Genomic DNA, 12,877 nt, shown 5'->3' with positions numbered 1-12,877 from the left:
CCGTCGCGTGGATTTGATCAGCAAGCTCAAGAAGCTCAGTGGTTTAGACCACAGTGCCATCCGTGTCCCATGCCCTGATGTATTAATAACTGACATTAGCAACAGAAGCTAGAATGAAGCATAATCAGTCCATACCTGATAGCTTCTTTCCCCTGAAATTCAGAGGATACCGGTTCAATTATCTCATTGAAATCTAAGGTCCCGTTAATGCTGCTCTCATACAATTCTTTATAATTTCTGGTTCGCTTTAACCAAAACGATGGTTTCAGGAAGAAAAAAAAGTTTCTCCGCAGTCCATATTCTCCTGAGAAATAAAAAGAGAGAGAGAGGAAGAAAGGCCTGTAAATATTAACTACAGGCTGATCAAAGCATATCAATGCTAGGTGCTTTTATGTTCACTGATTTCCAATTATGGCTTACCGGTTTTTTAGATAGCTGAGAAAACTGTAAGGTTTATTCGGGGTTTAGGTCTTTATTAAGGAAAGTTTGTCAGTACTACAGAGCATGCACGTCCTTCAATTATCAGCGTAAACTAATGCCCAGTTGCTCTGCTCAAATGAATCAGGAGATACGTGTAGAGTATTTGCCTTTTCTGAACCCAACAGAAACACATATTTGGAAGTATTTATGGAACCATTTTGAACAGCTGCCTGGGAAAGTTGTTTCAAATTTATTTACGTTCTCGCAACACGGCCATGCAAATTTCACCCCACAGACTGGGCCAACCTAGGGGGTAAGAGCGAGAGGCAAAAACTAGCGGTGGGTAGTGCCCATTGGGATTAGTATGACGGGAGACAGGGAGGTCAACAGCAGGTGGCGCCAAAGCCAAGCAGAGCCAACTAATTCCACTCTTGCCCCCATCCTCCTCCCTGCCGAGTTCTGCAAGTGCAGCACTGAGACTAAGGAGCAGCAGGCTGGCAGACAGTGCCACCCCCAGGACGGGGGGGGGGGGGACGGGGACTGGCTGATGGTAGACTGAGTTGGTGGAGAAGAGCTCCATTTGCCCTAATGGACCAGCCTCCATTGGCAACAACCAATCAGAACTCAGTTGTCTCAAGGCCATGCTATATTTGGATCTAAGATACAGAGGAAACTGAAGGTAAAGGTGTTCAATCTTAGGAAACGCAAATGGCTATTGATTCAGTCCCCACCATGACAGTGTAAATCAAAAGAAGGTTCTTTTCCTTTTCGCCAGGGCTAATGAAGACCAAACAGAGGCTCATGCTGGTGTGGGCAGATAGCAAACTATCACGCGCCTAATTAGGTGTCAGCATACATGCCTCTCAATTCCCAAACAATCTTTTAATTACAGCCGCCAGTTTATGCCATGGTTTGCCCCCTCTGTGCACTTGCACCGAGAGTGTACACACTGCATAGTCACCTGCTAAGCAAAGCTAAAAGAACCACATAATTCTGGGGCATGTGCAAAGGCCCCAGCCCATCCAAGCAGTAGCAACAGATTCCCAGCCAGGCAACTTATCAGGCACACCAGCCTACCTCCAGTAATGCATTTGTGTCAAATGCCTTCAGACAGTTGTTTGGGAATACACATCTGCTGTCTGTGCAGCTGCACAATGCTTTGCATTGCACAATACTAGCGGTGCATAGAAATCCTTCTTTCACCCATGAGCATCTCTGGCTAAAGATCCAGGGGTGGAATCCTATTTATGCTTTCTCATTCTCTCTTATGAAGGATGGGGATAACCCACTGAACAATTTCCCACTTAAGTATTAGAACAGGGATGCACCTATACAGGTGGGCATTGAACCGACCGGATGTTGTCCTACCAGATGCTACCAACTTTATGCTGTGTTAGGCAATGTTTAGCACATACGTGCGTGTATGCTAAAACCAATCATACCTGGAATCACCTGATCCAGGTAAAGTGCTAGGAGTAGATAAAGCATGCTGTCCAGGGCCAATAGTGATAGTGCAATAACTAGAGGGTAAGGACCATGGCTTAAATTTGAGAAAACGCTTCCTCCTTCATAATCTTCCAGATGCATCACCTGCAAACAAATACAGAAGTTATAGTAATCCAGCGTATTAATCCAGCGTATTTTCTTTTAATTCTTGAATGATTCTGTGTACATTGCAGAAGCCTTTGGCTATGTGCAATAAAACTGACTGACTATAGAAGTTATAGATACTATGGAACAGAATTACTTTATTTAATATTATCAGGGGAACTTTTCTAACTGGCCATCAAGGCAGCCCTGTTTAGGGAAGTTTTTAATGTCTGATGTTTTATCGTGTTTTTAATATTCTGTTGGGAGCCTCCCAGAGTGGCTGGGGAAATCCAGCCAGATGGGCGGGGTATAAATAAATAAATGAAGAAGAAGAAGAAGAAGAAGAAGAAGAAGAAGAAGAAGAAGAAGAAGACGAAGTTACAGTTGTTATTTGTGTGAAACTGGACACACAACACTCTGCATTTTTGAGAGGAAACAATGAGCTTCAAAATGAACCATTAATGATTGTTGCAGGTACAGTGAATGCCATCCCATGGGGAACAGAGTAAGCACATGTTCCATGGGAAATGAGAGCTTGAACATTGCCCCTGTAACAGGAATGGTGAACCTCCAGACCATGATATCATTTCACCCAGACCTCAGCGGCCTCACCTCAAGCCATGCCTGCTCTGGTCAGCCTAGCAATGATACAACAGGAGAGGGGACCAGAATACCTCTACCACAGTTGGGAGTGGGGAGTGCAACTTTGCAACTTCCCCAATTCCCATGGCTTCCTTGGCTGCCTCCTCTTGGCTTGTAGCGCCGTGAGGAAAGCAGGGATGTAAACAAGCACACTAGCCCAAGCAACAAAGGCCACAATGCCACACTCAACCCCCCCCCCCACATTCCATGACTGAGAATCCAAGCCAGGCAGCTGGCCTGTCTCTACTTAGCTTCGCATAAGAGAGGGAGGGGAAGAGGAGAATAGAAGGGTGTGAATGTGCATTTATTCTGGTCCTACCTACCGTATTTTGCTGGAATGCAGACCCTAGCCGGTTCCAGCTGAGGTTACTGAGAACATGGAAGGAGAAAGGTTTATATAGTGCATGGGTGGTGAACCTAACCACTGACTATCTTGGGAAAAGGTTAGCAGTCACATTTTCACAGCGGCAAAACAGTACACTTAGTACAAATGTTTACAGCAGAAACCTCCTTTCGGGGGGCTATCTATGTTTGTTGTTTTTGCTTAAGTCCTCTGGAACCTTAAAGACTATTACTATTACGATGATGATGATTTAAATTTGTATACTGCCCTTCATCTGAAGATCACGAGGCGCTTCGCAAGATAAAAATACAAAATGAGAACACAAAATACATACCAAAATAAAAACAAAAACAAAAACCATTAATTCTCCTACATCAATAATTGTGGAGACACATTATTATTGGTTTGTATACTAGCAAAAGGAAAAGGCTAATTAGAGCGATGCAAATGACAGGAAGCCAGTGTAATTTGTCCCAGAGTAAAAAAAATGCTTTGGGACATATCCCAGGGTTGTTGAGCTATTTGGGGGGAAGTTGTTGACATTTGGCCGGTTTTCCGAAATTCCCCTGGGACACTAGTTGAAATCCCGGACACGTCTGTGAACATCCTATTCCTAACTCCATTCAGGGGTAGGGCTGATGTCAGGCTTTAAACAAGCCTTTAAAATAAAAGTTTGACTAGGTCATGTGACTGAGCTCAAAGGAGTTTGGAATAACGCTAAGTCTTCCCCTGCCCTGCCCCTACCATACCCACAGAATGCCCTTGGGGGGGGGGGGACTTATCCTGACCTGACTTCAATTCAGCAGGTTTCAGCTGGCTATGGGACTTATACTGGCATATCTCCAGCTGAGCCAAGATGAGGGAATTCAGCTTGCATAGCCCTGGCTCAGCCCAAGATCCAGCTATTCCAAATTTACTCATCCCAGAGAGTGCTGGGTGTGGGTTGCAGATTTATTCTGGCTCTGGTCCCCCCAAAATATCTGCCAATGTTAGTGGATGAGAAAACCATTGATAATAAACAAGCAACACGTTCACTGCAAGTTTAAGAAATGACAACTCCGTGTCACACATTTTTTACACTGAGGTGAAATCTTATTATCCTATCTGGTATTTAAGCGATAGTGAAGTTACTATTCATGGAAACCCATATACCAGCACTGATTAAATAGGGAACTTTACTAACCTGTGCAACACCAACCAAAAATGTGCACTGACACAGAGGACTTAGTAACCAGACATATGACTTTGGAAAATCCTCCAGCAGGACGACTGTCAGGCCCACAAAACCAAAAGCCAGGGTGGTCAGAAATTCAACCGTACCAACGTATTTTGATTTTTTGAAGAGAGGGGTCAGCATAAATGCAAAGAAAACCTGAACAGAAACAGAACATTTATTTCAGTGCACAAGAAACCTCGATTAAAATTGCTGAAATCATAATTTGTGTAGACAATTTGGAACAATTACAACGTATTGCTCTCTTAATATCTATAATGTACCTGATCCAAGAAATCAACTGGCCATCATCCTGAGGATCTTTTCCTAAGAGTGTTATAGCTTTTGATATGCTGGCTGAATTTGCACATGATGTTAAACCATTGTTTACTGTGTGCATGAACAGAAATGAGCCCACACAAAAACCTGGGGTCGCATGCTAAGGACTTTGCCAGAGTTACATTTCATTTTTTACAACTTGTGGCTTGTCATGACATGCAAACAAGGAATCGTGGTTTGAAATGGACAGTGATTAGATAAACAAGCCAGCTTCATAGCCTATTGTTTGAAGATGTTTGTTCTGAAACTGAAAAACCAAAACCCCTGGCCTCACAGGAGGCAGATGATAAATTTGTAAATAAATTAATCTTAGTATCCACAGAGTGCATTCTGCTACCCACCATTGATTTATTTAAATGCCTGCAAGCATCAAGAAACAAAAAATCAGGCATAGGCAAACTCGGCCCTCCAGATGTTTTGGGACTACAATTCCCATCACCCCTAACCACTGGCCCTGTTAGCTAGGGAGTTGTAGTCCCAAAACATCTGGAGGGCTGAGTTTGCCTATGCCTGCAATAAATTGTTTAAAAGTCAAAAGACTTAAAACACTCAGAAACTACTGGAATAATCCAGGTCCACTAAAAATCAGTGGTAATGTTTCCAAGATGAACTGCACCCTTGGCTAATGGATAATTAATAACTCTTTAAAAGCTGCCATCTTAAAATAAGACTGCAGTGAATAAGTAATGCAGTTCATTCTAATATCAGGGAAGGGTTATGTGGTAAGTAGCCATTTGAATACATTCAACAGCAAATGAAAAATAATGTCTGCCAAAATGTATAAGCAAATGTAACTATTCAGGACCTCTTATGTCAAAGAGGTAGGGTACCTACTGCTATTCACAGCAGAGGAAAAAAACACATCATAAAAAAACCTTTATGCCAATATAGCAAGGACTCCAAAACACAGTACTCTCAATATACTGACAATGAGCACGAACACATACACACACTTACGGAAGATATTCCATACAGGAAAAAAAGAAGAAATATCACAAAGCTGCTACTTTTGGGAAAGAGCGAAGAGAATGTTGCAATGACCGACATGAGAAGGGACATGACAAATATCAGACTGGTATACAGTAGGACCCAAGAAAGCCTAGAAAGAGGAGAAACACAATGAAAGTTCATGAATTTCAAGGTCATCTGTACAACATACAGATAAAGATACTTTTTCTGTGAGTCCTTTGAATGGTCATCTGGGCACGTCTCAAACCTGGTTTCTGTACCTGAGAAGAGCAAGTTGGGAACTTTCTAGGAAGGCCAAAGCCTTCCAATCTCGGTTCTGATATAGTTTGGGGCTAAAATGGCCTTTGCCAACTATCTACGCTAGATAATATACAGGGAAGTAATGGGGTCCCTCTGAGTTCTACTAGAATGCTCAGTGGCTTTTTATGTCACTGGCCATTATGTCCAACATTTGGCTTGGAGACACCATTTTTCAGTGGCTTCAGTCCTGCTTGGTGAAGTGTCCCCAGAAGGTGATTTGGGGGGACCACCGTTCACCCCTTTGGCAATGGCCTATTTAGCATCTATTTAGCATCTATTTTAAATCATCATTCACGAAGTCACAGGAAATGGTGAGCCGGGGATTTTGACACCCAGCAATATTTCTCCATTTCATCTAAAGCCAAAAAGGGTCTACATCGTTGCTGGGGTGGTCTGAACGTAGGCTAACAAACCAGGGCTGGAACAAAACAAGACAAAATTACTGTTGGCCAACCTGAATACAGTTGGACTTACTTTTGAGTGAACATGCAAAGGATCGTGTTAGAAGAATTTTTGTAAGGGAACTGACAGAGGGAAGTTATCGATGCTGTTATTGTAAGAACAGCCAGAAGAGAACCGAACTGGAAGGTGCTTGCCCTGTCTCTCAATTCACTGCTCTATCCAAACAGAAGGGTAGTTCTAGGAAAATCCTGAACTTGCCCAACATAGGTGCAGAACTCAGATGTGATACCCCAGAGACCATGAAGAACAACAAACTGAAGCCAAATGCAATACATGCTACTCAATGCTGCACAAAGTGATAAGGCCCTAAAATGAGCCCTCGCGTGAATCTCAAATGAATGGAGCACATTGTGGCACAGATATTGAAATGAGTTCAATAACATTTTAATCCAAAAGGTTCTAAAGTACATAATTCTCCCGAACTTTTTCAAAACAGCTGTCTCAGAAATTCTGCCAACTATTTGTGTCGGCCCAGTATACCTGAACGAGTGTCTCCACCCCCATTGTCCAACCCGGACACTGAGGTCCAGCTCCGAGAGCCTTCTGGTGGTTCCCTCACTGCGAGAAGCAACATTACAGAGAACCAGGCAGAGGGCCTTCTTGGTAGTGGCACCCTCCCTGTGGAACGCCCTCCCATCAGATGTCAAAGAAATAAACAACTATCAGACGTTTAGAAGACATCTGAAGGCAGCCCTGTTTAGGGAAGTTTTTAATGACTGATGTTTTAATGTATTTGTAATCTTTTGTTGGAAGCTGCCCAGAGTGGCTGGGGAAACCCAGCCAGATGGGTGGGGTATAAATGATAAATTATCTTCATCATAATCATCATCCTTTGGCTTAAGATAAGGAAAACAACATTGATGGGGGTGGGGGCGGGGAGAGAGAGAGAGGTTTCCTTTCCAGACCTCTCCACAACAGAGGAACTGCAACAAGTCAGAACTAACCCTGCCCCCCAAGACCAGGGCTACATAATGGTACCCAATCTAAGCGTTAGTTGACCTCTGGAAATGAGGTATAAGATCCTGGCCTGGGGAAACAATTTGCAAGGCCTCTTGGAATTCATATTGAGCAAAAGGGTGGCAGCATCATTAGGATAATAGGTTTTTCTTTACCATGCACCATTGGATCCATTTTGGAGCCTTTGGCAGAGCTCATATCAATAATGGCGGCATATGAAAAATCAACAATGGCTTTGAGAGTAAGCTAAGCCCTTGTGATCTGTTTGTCCTTGTTTGTGGTAGGAGGAGGAGAAATGCTCGAGATAAGTCTCCTCCAGATAAACCACATGCTGTAAACCACGCTAACCCAAACCACAGCTTAGCTCAAAGTAGGAAGATTAGAAGGAGCAAAGCAGCTATGATCTCGTCTCTGAGAGCCTACGCAATCACACTAAAACATGGCTTTGGCTTTGCATTACTATCCATGCTGTTTACTTAACATCGAAGAACTAAGGCACATACATACCAAAAGGCAGTATCGTGGAGACCCATGATCATTAAAAATTCTTTCAATTTCTTCTCCTTTTCTGCCACGATATGAATTGCCAAATAATAACCAAAGGGGGAAAAGGCAATTACTAAATAAATTAAAATGATTGCACGAGGGAAATTGTCTATTTCCATAATGGCAGACTCTCCCATCATGACCGCGTTTGTTAGTTTCAGGTCTTCCAATAGCGAATGATTAGTCTTCAGCTAAAAAAGAAAGAAAGAAAAGGAAGGGAATGTTAAAATCAGTTTCTATGCTGCCCCTATTAAGTAAACTTTAATTCCAAAATCATTAAAACAAATATAACAATATGTGTGCTTTAACCTAGTTTAGTAATCCAGCTAAATCCCATGGAACTCAAACATTTTTGAGTTTCACAAAACTGATTTCTTAAATGCTTGCTTGCTTTATCTATTTCACTCTATGAATCTTGGGCTTCTTGAGCAGAGGAAAAGTCAAATAAATTAATAAAAAATGAATTTCAGACAGAAAACATGTCCATACTACAACCTGTGATGCTGCATTATCACCAACTTTTCAGGTTTTCCAAAAACTGATTCATATCTATGTCAAAGCATTCCTGGAACTAGTTCAACATGCCAAAATCCACTTAAAAACAAAACAAAACAAAGAACGGCCTTATTTTATTTTTATTTTATTTTAGCCATATAAACCAAATAGCAAAATAGAACTTCATGAGACAAGCACATGAAAACTAAACCAAAGCAAAACTGGCATGGGATGTTACATTCACAAGCAAAAATGATAAATGCTCAGAAAGCATCCATACAGTGCAGTCATTAGAAGTAAGTTCGTTTTGAGTTCTGTGAGATTCTCAAGTGCTTTGTTGTGTTTATGGGCTTCCAGTCTTGCTTCCACGTCCAATTCAAAATGCTGTTTTTGACATGATGGCAGAGTGATATATAGAAAATTGCATTATGTGAGACATTTACCTGTAGGTAAATGTTTCATGTAATAGAATTTTCATGTGTTTGTTTTTTTGAAAGGGAAACAAAGGCCACCTTTTTTGCCTCTGTTTGGTGAGATTTTATCGAATACATTAAAAATTTAAAAATTACATTTGTCCCTTCTCCAAGCTTCTCAAGAAATTTGGGATAAGTAACATCCAATTGGTTGAAAAATTTTCTTGATGTAATACAGAGCCTTTTATTCTTGGTTCTCCTTGTGTCTCTAATGGTTTCAGTTATAGGTTGGTGTTTCTGCATATCTTGTAAGTCATGTGTGCCATACCTCTTGTTTTCTCATTTCTTATGATGGTACTCTCCACCTACCTGTCTGCTGTATCTTATCGAAAATATCCAGTTAACCAACTTTATCGACACATAACACAGTTAATGTTGCTTGCACGTATATCCACAATACCCATTTGGGTGGACGTATATGGCATAACTCAGAAAAAAACGTTTTATATTTGGCTAACCATTGGCCTTGATATCTTTATAGAAATCATCATATACACTTGATTGATAGTCACCATGAAGGCAAATGTTATTGCCATTCATTTGAGCAAAAGCCCTCCATTATGTGAAATGCCTTACAATGCAAGGAAGAAAGTACAATGATTTTTAATAGATCAACTCTTCTTGAACAACAGTGATTCAGGGCATTACACATTCTCATTCTTTTCATTTACTTGTATAATTGCTGCATCAATACTGATCTGTAGAGCAGTGAATCCATTGCGCCAGTACGTTTCAGCTTCACATATCTTGGAAGGGCTTGGGCAGCTGGCTGTGGAAAAACAAATTCTAAGATGAGAAACCTAAACTTTCTCTGTTAATTAGCCAAAAGCAAAAAGGCTGACATAAATTCTGATGACAAAACCCTATGAATTTGTTTTATTGTCACCGAGCTAGATTTTGCCCAGTGATTCTATGCTATGGGAACAAAAATGTGGGTTTGGTTGTCTTACTTAACACACTCTTCTACCTAAACACTCTAGGCAGCTTCAAAAAATACATTCAATAAAATAACAAAGAAAAAGCATCAGCAAAAAGATTAGCAGTTGCTCAACCAAAAACAACTGTCTTGAAAATTACTGTTGCAAGTTGCTCCCATGACTAAAGCTGTTAATATTATAAGGGGTACACATACATACATACATACATACATACATACAGGTATTACCTCTGGATTCCATATAAATTGCAGATACTGGAACCTTTGCAGGAGGAAATCTGAGATGGTAGGACATAGAATCCTTGAAAATTACACCCACAAATTTTCGAGGGTTACGAAAATTAGCCTCTTGCATTCCCTCCTCACTTAGAAATTCTTCTGTAATTATTCCTGCAAAATATAAAAGTCTCTCTTAGCTACTCTCAACTATGGACATCTATATCAACAGAAGGACAATTCAGGACATTAGCTGCTGCCTCATTTGTTAGCCCAAAGCCTAGAAGGCCGTTGTTTTTGTTTTTACAAATACCGGTATGTGCTGGAAAGGGCAGCTCTAGCTTTTCAGGCAGCATGGGAACCCCTGAAGTTATTCAAAGCAACAGACAGCAAAGTGAAAATTGTAAACTCGTATGAATATCATGTCCTATACATGAGCCTAGCAATTGCATGCTTCAAAAATAGAAAAGTACTTTTTCCGTGGACCGATTCTATAGATTAGGGCTCTGAGCCCCTGGCAAATGAAGTGCAAGTGTTTTCTACTCAATCAAATGGAAATATAATGGCAGAGCCCAGATCTTTTGCTCTCAAGTAACATAAGGCATGGGGGCAGGTCACTTAAGACTCAGGATGCCAATGTCCCTGGAGGGATATTCACCCAGTTTTTCCAATAGGAGAAAGACAAATCTTGAACTTGTTTTCTTTGTTCCTGGAAGGTATAACTGCTATGTTGCTTATTAATGTGATTCAGGCAGTGGCACAGGAATAGTAGTGAAAACTCCCTTGGTATGCAGCAATGAGAACACTGTATAGTAGGAAGATGTATTCTTCAGGGCCTCTGAGGCAGTCTTCTAACATCAGTGACAAGTTGAATAGTGGGAAACAATGGAGAACAGCACATTGGGAGATAAGATTCTAGTGAGAGAGAAAAGAAACCTTCCTCCTTAAATATGTCTGTCTGAGCCCTTATATGTCGCTGAGCTGGATGTAAGAGGGATTCAGTAGTCGTGTAGGATTAGATACTATGAACAAAATGTGAAGTCAAAGGCTTTGAGAATGTAGTGTTTACACAGGAGAAACACTCTTCCATGCAGAAAACGTACTCGATAAATCATTCTGATAACTGCATCTGCCAAGTAAATGCAAAGGGAAAAGGCAAAACACGTTTATGGAGCAAACAAAAAACAAAAAAAGTAGAATGAAAGCTCACAATACCTTCTGTAAAGTATTCTGCAGACATTTTGTGCATGATTTTTCTTGTCTCATCATTCGCTGGTGTGTAGCCAACAATTAACTCAGAGATGCTGGAGTGATCCACAGAATAAAGATCAGAATCAGGCACCTCATCATATTTCTTGTTTGGATACATCATGCTCATTAATATTAGCCAAAATAAAAAGAAAAGTGGAAGTAGGACTTCCTGCACAAATGAAATGAATAAGTTAAATGGGTAACAGTAACTGACAGTAGCCACCTAAGGCTGCATTCCTGTACCTAACCCCATGGTAGGCAATAAGCTTAAATATGCATAATAAACAGGACTGTACCCTTTGCACAAACTTGCTCAGTATAAAAGAAGTACATCAAATTAATCAACATTATTCAGATAAATTCAAAACCCTTAGAAGCAAATAATCATGACTAGTGGGTACAGCATCTCAACAGACTTAAATGAGAACCAGCGGGAGGGAAATTTGTTACACCAAGTCTGGGGTTGGTGCAAAATTGCTCTGTCAACAGCTACACCCACTGCAGATTGAAAGGGTATAGGATACGGCATGTCTATTCTACTCTAGCAGCACCCATGTCCTTTGCATGATTCTGCCCCATTCTGGCAGTTCCATTGGCAAATGCTCTTTGCAGAACAGCTCTTGGTCTACAGCATTGCTCCTAATATTGTCTCGCAGTCAGTGTGCCCTTGATGATTCATAATAACAAAAAGCACAGTCAGCTGCAGCATGGGTAGAAAAGCACCAAGGCTTCTCCTGAGATTGTGGCAGTACTGAAATGACGGTGTGATTACAGCAATTCACATGGTTACACTGTTTTCCTACTGAGCTCATGATAATCATCGTATACATTCCTTATACTTGCAAGTTCCACTTTTTAGAAAACGAGGAGCACAAAGGATTAAAATTGGCTAACTAAAACACTGCCTTTAGCATAGCCCATCACATTTAAGCAATTTTGTTTTTTGATGAAGGAACCCAAGGGCAAATCTGAAAGATCTTTTTAAAACACAGCCCCAAGAATTAAAGAAATGCCGTTAAACCCTCAGCAACATTTTCAGATAAATCTAGAAAACACAGACAGCCATAAACATTAGAATACTGCTGTTCAGCTCACCTGAACACTGCTCTTTTTCGTCCTCCATTTAACTAGGCAGTTCTTGTATAAAAGAGCTCTGGTTTGTCGCCACACTCCCACATGTCTCGGAGCATCTGTAGGCATTTTTCACACGTGGCCTGAAAAGCAAGCAAAAAGCATGAGGCGTGCTACATAAAATGAATTTGTACCTTTTAAATGCCCAATGTGCATATTATTAATTGTAGAATAATGAGCAGACTCTTACAGGAGCTTTGAATAATTTCATAACTACCCAAGGCTGCCTTCCATAAGAGTTTTCCATCAATGATTCTACACTATTTTGAGTCATTTATTACAAAATTCAATTATTATTTTTTTGTAAATGTCAAATGGGGCGGGGGTGAATCACATATTTTAAGCAGGACATCACAGAAACTAAGAATCTAAGGGAGCAATCAAGAAAGAATAATTTAAAAGTCTAAATTGGAGGGGGTAGAAGTAAAAAACCTTTTGGTATCATTACATAGGGCCTGTGGAAGTTTTCAAGACAAATATGGGTGTTGAACACAAAAAGGGTCCGTATCCCCACACTTTAGTTAATTTTGTGATGAACAAACAACCCTCCAAGTCCAGATGTTATAACACTATATTTATTTAGCAAAATTCCA

General features: G+C 40.8%; 1 protein-coding gene across 7 annotated transcripts in view; it reads right to left on the bottom strand.

Moving 5' to 3' along the window:
- LOC308580070 (cholesterol transporter ABCA5-like) overlaps positions 1–12,877 on the bottom strand; it is a 60,452-nt gene that overhangs the window by 38,225 nt on the left and 9,350 nt on the right. For 5 of the 7 annotated variants that reach the window (XM_081181233.1, XM_081181236.1, XM_081181234.1 and 2 more), the window contains 9 exons: positions 12,249–12,367; positions 11,118–11,322; positions 9,915–10,076; positions 9,421–9,518; positions 7,743–7,972; positions 5,505–5,646; positions 4,179–4,367; positions 1,863–2,010; positions 136–304 (listed from right to left, as the gene is read on the bottom strand). In XM_081181233.1, coding sequence (XP_081037359.1) covers positions 136–304; positions 1,863–2,010; positions 4,179–4,367; positions 5,505–5,646; positions 7,743–7,972; positions 9,421–9,518; positions 9,915–10,076; positions 11,118–11,322; positions 12,249–12,353 — 1,448 coding nt within the window. In that variant the 5' untranslated portion in view covers positions 12,354–12,367. Of the gene's footprint in view, positions 1–135; positions 305–1,862; positions 2,011–4,178; positions 4,368–5,504; positions 5,647–7,742; positions 7,973–9,420; positions 9,519–9,914; positions 10,077–11,117; positions 11,323–12,248; positions 12,368–12,877 lie in introns of those variants that run through there. The other 2 variants (XM_081181238.1, XM_081181239.1) reach the window with 2 other exon arrangements.

Source organism: Podarcis bocagei, assembly GCF_964188305.1.
Source record: "Podarcis bocagei genome assembly, chromosome: 2".
Taxonomy (NCBI): domain Eukaryota; kingdom Metazoa; phylum Chordata; class Lepidosauria; order Squamata; family Lacertidae; genus Podarcis; species Podarcis bocagei.
Note: the sequence above shows the minus strand (reverse complement) of the source record. Positions and strands in the feature narration are given on the sequence as shown.